Genomic DNA, 18,655 nt, shown 5'->3' on the forward strand with positions numbered 1-18,655 from the left:
ACAGGATGGTTGGGAGGATTTAATGAGATAATTTATAGAAAGCCTTGTGGCAGTGTCTGAAGCATAGTTAGCATTCAGCAAATAATGGTGATGCTGCTGCTGCTGAAGATGACAATGACAATGGTGATGATGATGTCACTGTTGATGGTTATGGTAACGATAGTCACAGTGATGGTAGTATTGACAATGATGATGATAAGAGTGATGATGAAGAGGGTGGCGATGGTGATGATGATGATGGTGGTGATGCTGATGATTGTAATGGTGGTGGTGATGGTGTTGATGATGATGGTGATGGTGTCATGATGGGGTGATAGTGGTGATTAAGGTGGTGGTGATGCTGATGATAATGATGGTGATGATGATGATAGTGATGATTATAGTGATCATGATATTTAAGGTGGTGATGATGATGATGGTGATGGTGATGATGGGATGAAGAAGCTACTTGAGGCTACCATTGGAACAGCTTGAGTCCCGTTTTACAATATTGATACATATTTTTCTTTTTTTTATATTTTTCTTTCATAGTTGACCATGTTGTCCCTGAACCTGGGTCTAGCCTGCTGACCTCTTTCGAGAAATGGCATGAAGCAGCTGACACCAAATCCTGCTGCGACTATTCCCTCCATGTGGACATCACAAGCTGGTACGATGGTGTTCGGGAGGAGTTGGAGGTGCTGGTGCAGGACAAAGGTCAGTTAAAGCCTCAGAATGGGGGTACAGTTCTGGAATCCCTGGTTCTTTGTTGGGTCTCATTATGTAAGAGTTAAAAAATCCCTTTATCTGCATTTGCTGTGAGCCCAGCTGTGAGCTACACACTGCCACATAAACAATGGAAAAACAGGATCCTCCTTAAGGAATCCGTCCTCTTCTTTTCAAGCCCTTTGGTGGTATCCCTGGGTTCACAGAAGAAAGCCTGATTTCCTTAGCTTAACATGCAAGGCTCTTGCTGATCTAGGCTCATTTCTCTTTCTCTACCTAAACGCATCTGGGGTACTTGTTATCCTGGATGCCATCCCCTGAAACCTGCTCCACTGCTGGGCCTGTGCTCAGGCTGTATCCCCCTGCCAGGAATGCCCTTTCTTCTACCCTGCTGCCCAAGATCAACTAGCACATTCTTCAATTTCCCCAATCGGAATTGCTCATACCTTAAATATCCATATCAGGTTACTCTGGCCTTTTGAGGGGGCACCTTCTCCATTGTTCTTGGATTATGGGACACTGGTTCTCTGTCTGGCTCTTCTGTTAAACCCTGGGCTCTATGGGGAGGGAGTCTATCTATCTCTATCCCACCCCAGCTCACTTCTGTTTGGGCTCATACTGGGCATCCCTGCACAGTGTGGACACTACAATGTGCATCGTGTTGAGGTGACTTGAACTGAAGGTACATGAAGCAAAGAATAAGAGAACAGGATGAACCAGGGCAGGAGCGCTCAGTCTGGGAGAGGAGCAGTTTTGGAGGCTCTCTGAAGAGGCAGCCTCGGATGAAGGAAATGCTTCAAGGAGAGCTCAGGGGTGTTTTCAATTTGTAAGATATTCTGATTTCTCATTATAAAAGTATATTTGCCACAATATAAGAAAGTCAGAAAATCAAGAGAAGGAAAAAAAATGTTTCTCTTCTGGCCCTACCCCCAGTTACCACTTACATTCATGTTAAGGATTATTGCTTTCCGTTCTCTATTTAGATGATTTTCTCCTTATATAGTTAGACGAAAGTAGTTATTTGGAATCTGTTTTCACTTAACATTTTATGAATAATCATTACTTTTCATTAATAACTTCTTAATGACTTGTAATGTACAATGCAATGGTTAACTTGCTTAGTTATTTTCTTTTTATTGGGCACTTAGGTGCTGTTTGCTTTATTGTAAATAGTGTTATGGTGAACATCATCGTATATAAACATTTGTTTGCATCTCTAATTGTTTCCTTAGATTTCCAGAACTGGAAGTACAGGGTCAAGGTTTTAACGTTTTACAAGATCATGACACTTTTAGCCAAATTGCTTTCCTGAAAGGTGCACACACTTACATGCCCACAATCCCCAGGTCTTTGGCTCTTTGCATGTTTGCACCTTTGGGTATTCTTTCCTTTATAAAATGCTTGCAAATTCGATGAGCCAAATTCAATCTACCACTATACACTGCAGTTCTTTTATCATTAATTATGGTAGACATTTTGCATGTCTTTATGTCAATGTCCAGTTATGTTCTTTGCCCACTTATGAGTTTGGGTTTTGTATGTCTGAGTTCTCCATATCGAGAAGGCAATGTCTGTTCATTGCAGTTGTTGTGAATCACACTCTTGTACAGAATCATAATCCAAGGAAATTTACCATGTTGTGTCTTGCCCTTCTCACCTAGTGTTAAATCCTGAGTAGTTTCCCACTTTACCCTGTTGGCTGCATCACATCAGTATTAGCAGCCTGACTGCATGTGGGGATGTGGAAGAAGGTCAGATGGAACACCCGGTCACAGGAGAGTGTCACAGCTCTGTCAGGAGGGGGACTTTGTGGGGTTGTATTTATTACATTGTTATAGAAGAGGACAGAGGATTTTTCTTCTCTTGGCCAGATACCTGCACAGAAGTGATTTGGGGAAGTTTTTAGGAGCATTCATGGTTTTAAGTGTCCAACTCCTAATATAGAATATTTTTTATTGATTTAAGTTTCAGAATTAGTGCGTGTTTATTGAGAAACAACAATTTGGAAGTGTCTAAAGTAAAAAGTGATAATTTGTGTCATCTTCCCAGGCATCTTTCCTATTTGTGTAAGTGTATACACACTTACATATACATCACCCTTATATGAGTGCAACTGTAATGTGCATCATCTTGCATCATGCTTTTTTCACTCAATAAAATGCTGTAGATCACCAGGCCCTTCCACTTAGCAACTGTGTGACCTTGAGCCAATCATTCAATATCTGTATATCTCAGTTTCCCTATCTGGAAAATAGAGGTCATAAAAAGGTTGTTTCGAAGATCAAGTGAAAGGAAATACAGAAAGTACTTAGAATACCGCTGGCCCCTGGTAAGGCTTCTGTGTTTTTATTTTATTTTATTTATTTTATTTTTTTATTACATATTTTTTTTTAAATTGGAGTTCAATTTGCCAACATATAGCATAACATCCAGTGGCTTCTGTGTTTTTAGTTATTTCTTTTATCATCATTCCATCATTTCTGATAAGACCTCCAGAGTATTCAATTTTATGGATGTACTGGGTTGATCTACTTCCTATTGGAAAATATTTAAAAATTGTGTTGTCAGGGCTCCCAGGGAGCAAACTCTAGACATTAGTCTGCAGGAAATGAGTGTGGATTAGTTTCCTATTGCTACTATAATAAGCACCCCCAGCTTGTGGTGTAAAACAACCCAAATGGCAGTTCTGGAGGCAGGAAGTCTGAAGTGGACCTGGGCCTTAGGGCTCAAGTCAAGGTGCTGGCGGGGCGGGTTCCTCCTGGGGGCCCTGGGGAAAACCCTTCCTTGCCTTTTCTGCCCCCAACAGGCTGCCCATATGCCTTGGCTCATGACCTCTGATCCTTCTAGCCACTGCCTCCCCCAACATTGACTCTGACTTCTCCCCCTGCTTCTTTCACTAAAAAGGATTCTGGTGATCACACTAGGCCCTTTCAGGTAATACAGGATGTTCTTTTCTCTCAGGCTCCTTAATTTAATCCCATCTGCAGGTTCCCTTTATTGTGGGGGCACCATATTCAAAGGTTCTGAGGATTAGGGTGGGGACATCTTGGTTGGGGTGGGGGCTGTTATTTTGCCTCTCCCAGAGTGATCATTGGATAAGCACCTGTGAGTGAAGCCCAGGAAATAAGATTGGCTGCAGGGAGCTCTGAGACCTGGACACCCTGGCAAGGGATCCTGAGGAGGCCAAGGGGGCTGGGGACTTCATAGCTCCCATCAGCCAGACACTGCGTATGGCCCCCCTGGGATGGGGCATGGCCTTGAGCTGGGCTACTCTGTACATGGAGGATGGTTCAAACAGGGCTGACAGCTGAGGGTCATCTGCCTACAGCTCTCCCAGCAGCTGGACGAGGGGGAGAAGTCCTTCATTCTGAAGGGGCTCATGATAGCATCCACTTCAGCCTATTTCCAATTGCTATTTCAAATAGTGTTATGGGAAAACATTTTTGTAAAGATATTCATGCTTGTCTGTGCAAAGATTTCATAGGGCGAATAGCTCTGCAAGTGGACATTGGGTGCTCTCCACCCTCCATCTGTGTGGGCCTATTGGTGTTGGGCTGGGGAGCCAACACCAATGAAGGGGGAGTGGGTGAAGGGGGAGTGGTTTCCAGGAGCAGGTTTGGCAGCTCCATTGACCTGAGCCCGGTGAGAAAGCTGCTGGGTCTGTCTCTAACTTGGCTTCGTTTCTACAATTGGGCAGCATTACTGTTTTCTCTCAGACAAGTCCCATTGAAATGACTTGTGTCACGTGCCTTACAGGAACCAGCAGGGTGTAGGATGATCCCAGCAGTCGGGCTGCCTGGGTTCAAATCCTACCCTTCCACTTCCTGGCCATGTGATGCTGGGCGAGTCTCCTAGCTGACTCTCTCTGAGGTTGCACAGTGGCCCCTCATCCATAGCACTAGGGCTCTGTTACTGGGTGCAAAACCCACAGTCTGAGCTCAGTGTTAAATCTCCACCCGGATGCCAGGTGTTTGTTGTCACAGCAACCCCAGAGGTACATAGTACATGGTGGGGATTGCTTTACTTAGGTACTATGGATGGTGAGCTACTAAGCCCAACTGGAACCCAGGCGTTGGGGACCTCATGCAGAGCTTGCTGCTCCATATGTCCCTTGATACTCCCCATGGAGTGAAATAAAAGGGGTGCCCTCTGTGGAGAGAGGTCCTATGCTGACCTGCCTTGGTGATGCAGGAGGAAGTAGTGCTGCCAGGGCCAGGGGCCCGCGTCCACACTTGATGGGCTCTGGCAGGACAGCAGACTGCAGTGAGAAGGGCTGGTGTTTATACAGCCACCCACAGAGGCAGTGCCCTCAATAATAGAGCTTTGGTCAGGAAGCAGCCTGTCATCTCTGGGGCCTCACACCCACCACCTGTCTCCCCCCTCCCAGGAACCTGAGGCAGTGTGGTCCCTTAGGCAGGATCCTCAACACTTACCCCTTCTCCTGCCAGGGACTTCAGCCTTGTTCATTGTTTTGTGGCCCCTGGGATGCTTAATTGTGGTGCCTCTGAGACATGCAGGGAGGCCCTAAACCAGTCCAATGTTGGAGGTTCATCCTTGTAGATGGGCTCAAGCAACCACACCTCCTGGAAGCCTTTCCTGCTTGCTCTGTGCTCCAGGCTGGTGTCCCCCTGGAGCTCTCACAGCCCCAGAGGGGGCTTCTCCAGCAGGGTTGTGGGGCTCAGGGCTCTCGCTGCCCTCATCTGCAGAAAGTACTCCGGTAGGAGTGGGTTTTTCTCCTCTCTGTTCCTGGCACACAGTGACTTCCTGCTTAGTTGTCTCATTGGGAGAAGGAGGCGCTTGGATTCGATCGCTAGTTCTCCCAGGCCAGGAGCTCGTGGAAACTGAACAGAGCCTGGCCCCCAGACAGCTGAACCCAAATTCCCAGAGGGATGTGTTTGCAAAGCTCAGGTGTTCTGATGCAAAGCAGAGTCAGGATCCCTGGCCAGATGGCTGCTCAGGGCCTGCCCTGTATCCACCCCTGTGTCAGGGTTTTAGCAGTGACCCAAAGGAACATCAGCCTCCTATGACCCCCTGGCCCAAGGATGGGTCACAGGCTCTACCTCACATCCCCTGAAGGAGATGACCTGAACCCTCTGCTCTAGGGTGGATGGGCCAGCAAAGTGCCCTCCTCTGGCACCCAGAGGGTTAACACAGATGGACTATAGGTGTTGCTAGGACCAGAGGGTCTGGAGGGGAAACAAGATAAGAAATTCGAGGCTCCTCAGTAGAGGCTGGCCCCTGTCCAGAACAATTGTTCTTGCCTTTTCCTTCCTGTTGGCCAGTCCTGTGTCTGAAGTTGGGTGGATGGTTATAAAGGATGTTGTTATCAGGGCTCCCAAGTGCATGGATTCCTTCTCATCCTCAAGGCAAGCAGCACTGTCATGAGCCTTGGCTGAAGCCACTTCCCCTTCTCTATACACCTGTCGCTCCATTAAAACACAGGTGGGATCATTTACAAGCCCCACCCAGCCCTGCCTGGTCTTCTTTCTCCTTCCCAAGGTATTCAGTGAATGGTGGTGACCTCAGGGCTCCAGGCTCACCTTCCTGAGGGGCCTTCAGTTTCCATAGTGTCCTCACCATCCATCCCCCTGTGGCCCTGGCCCCAGCTCATGTAGGATATGGCTTCCAGGATGCCCCCTGGGGGCTCAGACTTACCAGGTTCTCCCAAACCCATTACCCTTTCCAGTAAACTCTGCTGTCACACTGGGTCCCCGTCTCTGTGAGGGGAACCCCTGTCTAGCCATTCACTCAAGGCATGGGAACCATGTCAGTGGTCATTCTCCATGTGCCTTTCCCACTCTCTCCCCTCCCCATCCGTCACTGGATCCTTGACTTTGTGTCTGCAGTAGCTCAGCTCTGACTATGGGTTTCCACCCAAGTCCCTTTCCTAGTAGGGGGGCTCACTGTGTCTTGTCCAGATTCCTCCTTGGCCTCATCCCTGGTCTCTGCACCCAGTCTTACTCCTCCAGTGCATTATTCTCCCAGCGTAGATAGGGGATATAAAAAAGCAATTAGTGTGAACACCTGCAGTGACTCCACAGTATCCCCAGGGTCAGTGTCAAGTTGCTTATGTGGCTTTCAAGGGTTTTTCCTCAGATTCTTACACCTAGGAGAGGTACAGCAAATATTGGAGAGCTAAGTTCCTGAAAGATGCTCTTACCGACTCCTGTACCCCAGGTGTTTTTAGCACACGTCTTGCATAGAGTAAGCTCTCAGTAAATACTTAATGCATGAATGAATAAGTTAGGGAAGGAAGAGAGGGAGGGAGGAACACACCTGGTCTCCTTTCCTAAAGCATTTTTAGCACAGCCCTCTCTAAGTAGAGGGCTGGCTCAGGAATCTGGATGGCCATCATCATTGGACTGTAAAAATAAGGGCAGGAAATTTTCAGGACAAGAAATCAAGGTAGAGCTCATATAGTTCCGTCTGCCTGTTTTAGAAATGGAAATGGAAACCCAGAGAGGTGCAGTCACTTCCCCAGTGTCACACAGCAGCTAGCACCTGGACTCGGCTCCCTGACAGAGCTGCTGCTAGCACTTTGGTGTCTTTGTGAGAATTTCAAAAAGTTACCCTCTTGGTGCCTCGGAAGAACGTGCCTTTCTCTCAGGGCACAGGCTTGGCAGCTGGGGCTCAGGCTGGATTTAACTCCCTTGGGTGCTCCCTTTGCTGGGAGCCCTTATCCAGGACACAGATTGCAGCTCCTTAAAGCTGCTGCCAGCCTCCGACCTCCTTGTTGCCAGGTGCTCTTCACACTGCATTCAGACTGCCAAAAGAACAGGCCCACAGTGCCTCTCCTAAGTACAGGCTCAGCCTGTGTGGCATGAGAGCCATCGCTCAGCACTTGGATCCATCTTTAGATCAAGCAGTTTATGGCTTATTTTAGAAATCTCAAAATACAAGAGGAAGTTATTCTAGAAAACGGTGGTGCCAGCAAGTGTGTGGACTTGGCAGGGGAGAATGACTAGGATGGGATTTTTTATAAACCACCGACAGGGGAGTCCTGCCTGTGTTTTCTAAGCCACAGACCCCAGACACTATTAATAGTACTTATTAGTTTTGATGGATGCCAGCAGTGTTTCACTCTCAAAATAGAAACTTTAATTTAGAAATCATTGAAAAGAAGAGAGAGGAAAAAAAAAAAAAAACAAGCCCCGTAAAGAGGAGAAGAACTCACATTGGCTCATTGCTGGGCTGTGTTACTTGGGTCAAATATTTAGCCTGTGTCACTTGGCTATGTTCTAAAAATAACAATGCAAGGACAATTGTGTCATTCCACCATTGGTATGAACCTTCTGGATCTTTCTGCAGGAACTTCCACTGTCTTTTTATCACATGGCCCTGTGTATCAGCTAGCTTTTGCCGTGTAACAAACCACTCCAAAACTGGGACTTAAAACAATAATCATTAATTACCTTGTGACACTATTGGGTGACAATTGCATCTGGGCTCAGTTGAGCAGCTTCTCTACTGATCTCACATGGGCTCACTCAGACATTTGGGCATCAACTGGGATGGCTGGGGGATGTTCTGCACGTGATCCTTCATCCTCTAATGGGCTCTCTGGACCTCTTTGCTTGGTGATAGCATTCTAAGAGGTGAGTGTGAAAGCTGAAAGGCCTAGAGGATTAAGCTTTGAACTTATACATCATCATTTCAATTACGTCCTGTTGGTCAAGTCAAGTCACAAGAGTATCCCAGATTTGAGGGATGGGGAAAAAGATTCCACCTCTGATGGAAGGAACCTGGAAGAATTTGTGGCCACTTTAATCTAAATTGTGTCTCATCTGGCCACAATTAGTATAGTTCTCTTACATTCAGAATATTCTCACTCACCCCCCTCAGCCACTCCAAAATGCCATCTGGTTTTGGCATCAGGTTCAGAGTCCAGGATCTCATTATGAGCATCTATGTAGGATCTAGATGAGGTTCCTTGGGTGTGGCTTCTCTTGATCCAAAGAACCTAAGAGATGAGTTGTGTGCCTCCCCACCCCATGCACCCCACATTACGGTGGTGGCGCATGGACAGGACAACCGCAACAAACACTCCCATTTGAAAAGAGAGAAAACTAGTGGTGCACAGTCATAACTTCATAGAAATTCTGGAATCCATTTGGACACATACTGCTGGGAAGATCTTCTCTGGGAGTAGAGAATAGTACTTCATTGGGGCCAGTCCTTCTTGGGAGTAGTACCCAAGTTCAAGGCTTGGCAAACCCCAATCTGTGGCCTAATATAGCTCCATTGCCTGTTTCTCTGTAGCCTATCACCCAAGAATGGTTTTACATTAAGTTTTTTTTTTTAAACAAACAAAACAATCACCAAAAAACAAAGAGTATGTGACAGAAACTACATGTGACCTACAAAGTCTATAAGATTTACTCTCTGGCCCTTTCTAGAAAAACTTCCTGCCCCCTGCCCTAGGCCATTGTTTGCATAGCTCAGGCTCTGTCCTTTGGACTCTTGGCTTGGCCCTTGGAGATATAGTTCTCTTTCCATAAAAATGGCCCATGTTTGCAGCAAAGTGCCTTTCTCAGCCCTTTCCTACCCATAGAAAGTTGGTGGCCAGAGACCCCTTTCATTTTGAAAAGGCTGACTCTTTTCATCAAAGAGCATATGTTTTTTTGTTTGTTTGTTTGTTTGTTTTTTTAAAAAACCATTGTGGGTTTTTTGATGGATCACATTATAGCTCAGTCTACTGAACAAATCTTTTTTTGAGACGAGCTTCCCTCTACATTAGGTGGCTGTTGGTGTGTGCCATGTGATGATGCCTTTAAGATTCTTGGAAGCTCTTTTGTCTGCCCAGGGAAGTTTTCTAGGCACCACCTTGAGTTTTTAGGAGGTCTTAACAAAGAGTTCTGGGCACATCATTGATTTAATCTTTACCCTGAGGTCCATTTTTTCCTTTAACTATTTGTAGGTTGGAAAGAATAGAGACGAGAAGCAGCCCTGTGTGTCCACTGAATCCTGCTTGCAAACTGAACCCTTCCTTGTCTCTCTGGTCCTCTTTGATGTCTTCCTTCTGGCATTTCATCATACTTGGCTTAAAGAAACCAATTGGCCCTTAAGCATGTAACTGCGCTCTTCACGGAAATCACTTCAGGCAGATATGCATATTCTTGGGGGTACATTTTTCTCCATGTTACCACAAGTGGCAGTTTTTTCCTTTTGTGTTGCCGCTGCCTAATATGAGTGGCCCCTTTCCCACCTTCCACTAACAGTTTGTTGGCGGTTTTTCCCTAGCCTCTGGTGTACAGTTTCCACAGGACTGTTCTGACCTCCACCCTCTACACAGTCCCAAGGCCAGTGCCACACATGTTAGGTTTTGGCCACTATGGCCCCTGACCTCTAGGCATTGATTTCTAGACCAGTTAGCCTTTGTTTTGTGACAAACCACTCCAAAACCCAGTGGTTGAAAATAGCCACTTTTAAAACCACAATGAGATACCACCTCATCCCCATTAGAAGGGCTGTAATTGAAAAAACTGAAAATAAATAGCGTTGACAAGGATGTGGGGAAATGGCAGCCCTGGGGCCCCATTGGTGGGAATGTACACTGGTGTGGCTGCTGTGGGAAACAATATGGAGGGTCTTCAAAAAATTAAAAATAGAGCTACCCTATGATCCAGCAATTCCACTTCTGGGTATTTATCCAGAAGACTTGAAGGCAGGGATTTGAAGAGAGATTTGTACTCCCATGTTCATAGCAGCGTTAGGCACATCAGCCATAAGGAGGAGGCAACCCAAATGTCCGCTGGTGGGTGAATGGATAAACAAAACGTACATCTCCATGACCTGTCTTCCAGAAGGTTCTCCTGAACCTCTTCACATGGGGCTCCAAGGTGAACATGAAGTCCCAAGGCACGGCTCGAGCCAATATGGCACCACTTCTGCTTCATGCCCTTGCTCAGGGCAAGTCTCCAGACCAGCCAGCGATCAAGGAGTGGAGAAATAGATCTGCCTCTTGGGAGAGACAGAGTCACTGTAAAACTTCTGTGAAACTTTAAAAATTTTACCAGCCTGTTTAATTTGTTCCTAGCTCCCCTCTCTGCATGAAATTACCTTACTTACTTGTTTGCTTATGGCTTATTCCTAGTAGAATGTAGACAGGCATTCTTCCTTCCTTATTCACAGCTGTATCTCTAACTTCTAGAACGGTGCTCATGCATAGTAAGTACTTAGTAAATATTTGATAAGTGAGGAAATAAATATTTCATGAAAAAGGGCATCTGAGGTCCAATAAGTTTGGGAAATGCTCTCTGTTTATTCTGTTCTTGAATATTCTTAATGCACATGATCATGTTAAAATCTGTGAGAAGCCCTACGGTAAAAAAACAAAACAAACAAACAAACAAAAAACAACTGTTTTCTGTTGATGAATCCATTTTTCTTCACCAATCTAGATACTAGCATCTCCAGGTTTGATTGCAAACAACAGAATCCCCCTAGAGCTTGGCTTAAGTTTAATGAAGCAGATTTGCCTTAGTGATAATGACATGTATCCAAGGATTCCACGCCAGGGAGCCTTGCCCCGTGCTCATCTGTGCTTTGGTCTTTGAGCCAACTCTGTTCTCCCCTCACCCTTGACCTGCATTCTCTGCTTCTGTAGCCACCAGGCTGGAAGGCAGCAGCCTGCCATGTATCTGTACATCTGTTTCGGAGACCAGCCAGTTTCTGGGTGTTAGGTGGACTCTGTCCCTCCTCCTGGCTCTGCTCAACATCTGCCGGGTGCCCAGCCCTGCACTAACCTCTGTGGTCTGGGGTCACCTGGTATGGACATGGCTGCTTCCAAGGGTATGGGGTGGATAGAGTAAGGGGTTTCTGAGAACTGGCGTGTATCATCAATGGGTGGACAGTCCAGTAAGGGCTCAGCACAATCTTTGAGAATTGGTGTTCCATGCCGCTTCCTTGGAGAAAAACTATGATGATGGCATATGTGAATTTGGGAGGTTTTGGGAGTTCCAGAGCTCACTGTGTTTCCAAGGCTCTATTGCTAGGAGTGGAGTTTTCAGGCCAAAGATATGAGAACATTTGCTACTCTTGATATGCATTGCTTAATTGGTTTTTTAAGCAGGTGCAAATTGGTATATAGGAGGGACTCATTTTGATGCACTTTGACTAGCACTGGGCAACATATTTTAAAATGTGGTATAGTCCTGAGGTTTTAATTCGAATTACTTTGATTATAAAGAGCAAATATTTTTATCTTTATTAGCCACTTTTTTTTTTCTTAAATTATCTGAAAGTACTGTTTACCTTTGGGGTTTTTGGCTTCTTCGTTTTTATTTTAATATTTTTAGCATAAAGCAGGAGCAGAAAAACCACACAAATTAAAAACTGTGGCTTGGGGATCCCTGGGTGGCTCAGCGGTTTAGCGCCTGCCTTTGGCCCAGGGCGCGATCTTGGAGTCCCGGGATCGAGTCCCGCGTCAGGCTACCGGCATGGAGTCTGCTTCTCTTTCCTCCTGTGTCTCTGCCTCTCTCTCAATCTCTGTGTCTATCATGAATAAATAAATAAATAAATCTTAAAAAAAACCTTAAAAAAAACCTGTGACTTTATGAATTATTACAAGGCTATCCCACTCAGGCAAACAGTAGGACTTTGCCAGATACCCCCCAGTGGAATCACCATGGGCCCCTCATAACACCCTCCTCCCTCCAAAATAACTGCTGTCTGGTGTTTTCTAAATCAGAGGATCTTTTTTAAAACCTCTGTTAAATTTGTTGCATATGTATTTATCGTGTTGGTTGTTTGCTTTTTGTTTTGAGGTTTTAAGAATTACCCTACAGAAGATTTCCAATGATAACAATTCAAATCTGTCATGATTTTTTTGAGACAGCTTTCAATATGAGATGACTTGACTCAGTCCACTCACCCCCACGATGGAGTTCTAGGGTGTATTTATTAATCTTACCATGTTTGCTAATTCATTATTTCTGCTTTTATTTGTCATTTACTTCTAATTTCTGGTGAATTGTCCTTTTAAAAATTTCTTAGCATGAAAAAAAATTCTTATCATGGAAGCTTACTAGGTTAATATTTGCTTCCCTTTATGTTAAAGAAGTAAGGAAGCATTTAAGGTTATGAACTTATCTCTCACTGTAGTGTTACCTGTTTTCTCACTGATAATTGATCTGTGTCTCTGCATATATGAGTTTTTGTTTTTATATTTAAAAAGGGCTTGTCTTTACAAGGAATACACTATCAAGTAATTGCCTATTTTTAAGTATACTTGATGAATTCAAAACTGATGCTTTTAATGTTAATTTCTGAATGTTATTTTTCTCTTTAAATTTTTTTCTGATAATTTGGATGGGGAATTTTTGTGGCTAGGGTTCTCTGCACAAGAAAAGACTTTAGAATTGTCTTCACTATTGTTTTAGTATAAAGTATCAATTCCACTTAATACTTTGCCCTAAATTCGTATTCTTACCCAAACATTTCTGGATTCCATGAACAAACATTAATGGCACAGCACATATAGTGGGTGTGCAAATTGAAAGAGTGTATAAGACATGGTCCCTGTCCTCAAGCAACTGGAAGGTGTGTTAGGAAAGAATCTCCTACGTCCCCTGCTCCCTCCTGGCCTGTCCACACAGCCCGTGAAGTCCTGTCATTTCAACCTTCTTGAATCCCCCACCCCACCTCACCCCTGCAGCTCCTGCCCTGACTCAGAGCCTCAGCACACCTGTCCTATTGGCCTTCTGCATCCTCTTACCATCTGCCATTTCCCTATGATGCTCTGTAGACCCATCCTCCACACTCCTTCCAAAATAGTCTTCCTGAGACAAAAAATTCTGATCATGTCACTCCTTGCTTTAAAAACACATGCTCGAGTAGATCATGGTGATGGTTGCACAACATTTTGAATGCACTAAATGCCACTGAATTGTACACTTCAGAATGGCTATGATGGTGAATTTTGTTATATGTATTTTACCATAATAAAAAAAAGTAGAGGATTAAAAAAAAAAGCACATGGTCCTTTGAATCCAGCCAAGGCACACTTCTAGTACCTTCACACTCTGTCTTTTCGTCCACCTTACCATCCATGCTCACCCTCCTCTCGGTCCAGTTTCCTCCCTCCTCTTCTGCCTCCCCCTCTTCCTCTTCTTCCTCCCTTCTTTTCCTTCAGATCCAGCTTGTGTGACTTCTCTGGAAGCCTCCTTTGACCCGCCTCACCCACAGGCCCAGGCTGGTTTTGATGCCCCCTCTGTGAGTTCTAGTGACACCTATATTTGTGGTTACCGCTCTGTACTATGATCATTGATTTACTGGAAAGGAACGTTTTTTTTTTTTTTTCTTAAATGCATTTTTCTGTTTTCTTTTTTTATCTTGAAACAGGTGTCAATTCCTTCCAAGTCTACATGGCATATAAGGATCTCTATCAAATGTCTGATAGCCAGGTAGGTCCTCCTGCACACCTCCTCTCTGGGGCAGGAATAGGCCACTCTGTTGCATAAGGCAGCACAGGGCAAAGGAGCTGTCAGAACAGGCTGGGGAGAGTTCTGGGTTCAAGTCCTGGTTCTGACACTAAATTGCTGTGTGACCTATGGTGGTCCCCACCTCTGCTGGGCCTGCATTCCTTTCTGGCTACTAGTGTGAGGTCAAGTTGGTTGCTTGGTGGTTCCCAAACCCATCTCATCCTTAGTAACATCTAAAAAGTTCCTTAAAAAGACAGACGTTTAGGGGTGTCTGGGTGGCTCAATTGGTAAAGTATCTGACTCTTTAGCTCAGGTCATGAAATCATGGTTATGGGATCAAGTCCCATGTCAGGCTCTGTGCTCTGTTTCAGATTCTTGCTCCCTTTCCCTCTTCCTCCCTCTCTCTCTCTCAAATAAGTAAATAAAATAATAATAAAAAAAAGACAGACTCCTAGATCCTGGGACAGATGCTTATTGGTAGGGCTCAGGAAACTGTACTTTTCCAAAATCTCGGCAGTTCATTCTGGAGATGTAGCAAATTCGGGCATCAAGTCATTAGCTCTGACCCAGGGGGGAGCCCTGGCTGTCTCTCCAGCTAGTTGAGTGGCTGAGGTTACTCCCTCCCTCAGTTTTCTCATCCATGTAGTGTGGTCACCTCTGGCTGTGCCAGCTTCAAACAATTGTCATGTGGGCAAGAGGAGCTTGAGAAGGTGATGCTGTAGTGATGTGGGTGTCGGGGTTACTGTCTGCGGGCACCTGGCCTCCTCACACCACTGGGACTCCTGGTTTGTGTTTATTATCATTGCCCTGCCCTCTGCTGGTTAAAATGGTGGGGGCAGTGTGGTGGCAAAGGGCGTGGGTGCTCTAGCCAGACTGGCTGCAATCCTCAACTTGCTGTGCCCCCTGAGGCAGCTTTCCCAACCTCTCTGTGCCTTAGGGCTTGTTAGAGCACTTGCCTCCTACAGGGTGTCAGAGGACTCAATGAGCTAATACAAGACTCTAGGACAGTGCCAGGCACAGATATGGGCATCGATAAGCTGTTATCAGTGCACTTTGATATCAGTGGGAGACATATCTAGGTCTTGCCTCTCAAAATAAATGCTTGGAGTTACAGAGACTAACTTGCGCCAAGATGCCCTGGAGGACTTTGATTTGACACCAAAAGGCTAAAGTTGGTTCAGTCTCATGACTCTGTCTGTCTAGGGTACTTGAGGTCTTCACCTGTTTCATTCTAACCACCAAAGCCCCAGGGATAGATGGAGTTGAGCCAGGGGGGATCCTGGAAGGTGTTTCCTGCCCCCAAGGCCCCCCCCCATCACCACCTGCTGTCCACGTCTAAAAGCACACGTCCCGAGGGTGGGGTGCTGTCTCGCATGCATACAGAACCAGGGTAAAATGCAAGAAGCCCAGGAGAAGGAACGTGGTGGCTTTGGTCCTCACCTCGGGCACCTGAGTGCAGATCCTCTGCAGGTGGGAAGAGGGCATGGGCAACAGGCAGGGCCTGCGTTGCCTAAATAAGCCGATGGCTGGCAGGGTGTGTATCATCTGAGTGTTAGAGCTATTACAGAACTCCGCCCACAGCACAGGCTGAGCACGCTCAGTTACCCAGTGTCGGCGGAGCTGAAGCCAGCTTCCCAGCACACTGTTCCCAGCGGTAATGCAGGCACTTCAGTGGGGCAGAGCCACCACCAAAGCAAAAGGCACAACGCGCACCAAGGCTGAGGGCATTTCGGCCTGGTTCTGCTCTACCCCCAGCCTCCTGCTTTGGGATCCAGAGCGCGTCAGGGTCAAGGGGAGAGCCTTTCCCAGGCTTACCTGGTTGAGCAAGCATTCCATCGGTATGAACGGAGCAGCCGTGCTGCCTCTGCAGGGGCCGGTGGGCCGGTGACGCTGTGAGCAGAAGAGCTGTCTTTGCAAATGCTCAGCCTATGATATTTTTACCCCCCCACACCCCGTTTCTTCTCCCTCAGCTCTATGAAGCCTTCACCTTCCTGAAGGGTCTGGGAGCTGTGATCTTGGTCCACGCCGAAAATGGAGACTTGATAGCTCAGGTGAGTGGCATGGCTGTCCACCGTTGCCATTCCGGTCCACGTCCCCGGCGCTCTCACTGTGTGATCAGAGGGGTGGGGGCGTCGATCAGCGAGGTGGCTAGGCCGTGAAGGGTCCAGCCGAGAACTGAATGGCACATCAGACACTGAGGGTGAGTCACACTCACACCATCCACGGGGGGCTTTCTGCAGGCCGTGTTGCCTATTGGCTCAGCTTCCTCACGTGTGTGGTAGGGTTGGCATAACTGCCCTGTGACCCTCTTGGGGCTTGCATGAGGGACAGAAAAGGATTGGATGGAGACGCTTTGCAAACCTGGGGGAGGCCAGAGGTGAAGCATGTGGAAGCTGGTATTGCTCATTATCTCATAGGCCTGGGGAGCAGGTATAATGGCCAGAGCCCAGGCCCCTTCTCCTCCCAGCCCTCTGACCTTAGGCAGGGAACTTTACCCTGCGAGGGCTCCTGCTCTTCACCCAGAAGCACCTGCCTCATGAAAATGAAATGATATCATGTATGTGAAATCCAGTGTCTGTTACACAGTAGGCTGTAGCCATACAAAATTTTGGAGAGGGAGAGACATGACCCCATTTTGATCAGTCTGGCTGCAGGATGGAGAATTTGATGGGAAAAGAAATAGACTCAGGGTGACCAGCTAGGTTGTGCTCCTGCAATTCTTAGAAGAAATGGAGACGGGAGATAGAGGAAGTGGAAGGAGTGAAGTGTGCGAGGGAAGGAGCACAGTCCACAGGTCTCATTGATTGACTGGATGGAGAAGAAGAGGGGGAGGTCAGGGACGGCCACTTGGCCTCTGGTCCAGGGGCATGGGTTGGTCATGATGTCACAAAGCAAGATCAGGCAAGATACAGGAGAACATTTGGATGCATCTAATTAGAGTAGTGAATATGAGGCATGATGCTATGGACTTTATATAGTGATGTTCACAACTACTCCATGACACAGACATCCCCATTTTATAGATAGGGAAACCGGGGCTCAGATGTGAAAAGTTTGCTCACTATAACATGGGGCACAGAGCCGGGATGAAAGGCCTTTCTGGAGCACAGCAGGGCTGCGCCAGGATGGCTAAGCATGAGCTCTAATGCTTCACTATGAACGTTAGCTACTGGCTTAACTTCTTAGTTGGGATTATACAAGGGTGTGAATGCCAGGAAGTGAGGATCACTGGGGGCCCTCTCAGAGGCTGTCTGCCAGTCTGTCCTCTGACCAGTGATTAGTGTCCCGCTCACATGCAGAGCACATCCATCCCCTTCCAGGGTCCTCCAGAGCCATCACAGCCCCAAAGTCTGGAAGTGTCTAAGTCAGATCTAGGTGTATGTAGATGAGGCTCCTTGGGTTCCTACAATCTGGAGGTCTCCGGAGACAAAGAGGCTAGTTATCTGCCTCCCCTCAACATACAGCATACAGCAATGGGTGGACATTCCTTTTCAAGAGGGGAAACAGAAGGCTTCAGGATTGGCCCAAAGCTGTTCTGAAATCCTATTGGGTACATGTTGGCAAGTCCCCGATTAGGTCTTGGAGCCTGAGAATAGTTCTGCATGGCTCTTGGCTCCACCTTCTGGACTCTTGGTTCTGTCCACCCACTTCCATCATCCATCCTTTCCGTGAAAGATAGCACATGCTTGTCACCGAACCTGCTTCCTGCCCAGTGGAGTTTGGAGGTCCCACTGCCTCCTTTCATACCATTCAGCCCAGGCTGACAGTGTTTTCCTAAGGTGGTCCTCTCAGCTTTTATTTGCTCCTTGGGAATCCATCAGATAAAAGACACCCACAGATTTCTTCCAGGTAAGCCCACTCACTCCTACCCTGCTCACGCCCTGAGCTCTTGTTAGAGAGGCTCTTGGGGTTCTCTGTCAGCCTCTCTAAAGGGCCTTTCTGTGACTGATTGACCTTGGAGGCACTAGCCTCTCTTTCCAGTTATTCACCAATGTTGGGCCACACCCCAGCTTTGTCTCTGGACTACTATCTGCGGCTTATGTCCTGGATTTGATATTTTCTCAGAAGACATTTATTTTAGATTTTTAAAAAAGATTTATTTATTTATTGGAGAGAAAGAATGAGAGAGAGAGAGAGAGAATGAGTGGGTTGAGGAACAGATGGAAAGGGAGAGAGAGACTCTCAAGCAAATTCCATGCTGAGCCTGACACGAGGTTTGATCCCAGGACTGAGATCATGAGCTGAGCCAGTCAAGAGTTGGGACGCTCAACTGAGCCACCCGTGTGCCCCGTGAAGGCGTGTCTTAGTTGCATTATCTTTTGCTCTTTGGAGAGCCAGAGAATTTTCAAGGCTATCATGACCTAGTTCCTTCTTTTTTTTTTTTTTTTTAAAGTAGACTCCATGCCCAGTGTGGAGCCCAGTGTGGGGCTTGAACTCATGACCCTGAGATCAAGACCCAAGCTGACATCAAGAGTTGGACGTTTAACCTACTGAATTACCAGGCACCCCTGTCCTGATTCCTTTTTAAT

At 46.5% G+C, this 18,655-nt stretch overlaps 1 protein-coding gene across 3 annotated transcripts in view; it reads left to right on the top strand.

Annotated features, from left to right (window-relative positions):
• CRMP1 (collapsin response mediator protein 1) overlaps window positions 1-18,655 on the top strand; it is a 73,882-nt gene that overhangs the window by 34,172 nt on the left and 21,055 nt on the right. For all 3 annotated transcript variants that reach the window (XM_055326236.1, XM_055326237.1, XM_055326238.1), the window contains exons 4-6: window positions 532-696; window positions 14,047-14,108; window positions 16,097-16,177. In XM_055326236.1, coding sequence (XP_055182211.1) covers window positions 532-696; window positions 14,047-14,108; window positions 16,097-16,177 — 308 coding nt within the window. The remainder of the gene's footprint in view (window positions 1-531; window positions 697-14,046; window positions 14,109-16,096; window positions 16,178-18,655) is intronic.

Source organism: Nyctereutes procyonoides, unplaced genomic scaffold (genome assembly GCF_905146905.1).
Source record: "Nyctereutes procyonoides isolate TBG_1078 unplaced genomic scaffold, NYPRO_anot_genome, whole genome shotgun sequence".
Taxonomy (NCBI): Eukaryota; Metazoa; Chordata; class Mammalia; order Carnivora; family Canidae; genus Nyctereutes; species Nyctereutes procyonoides.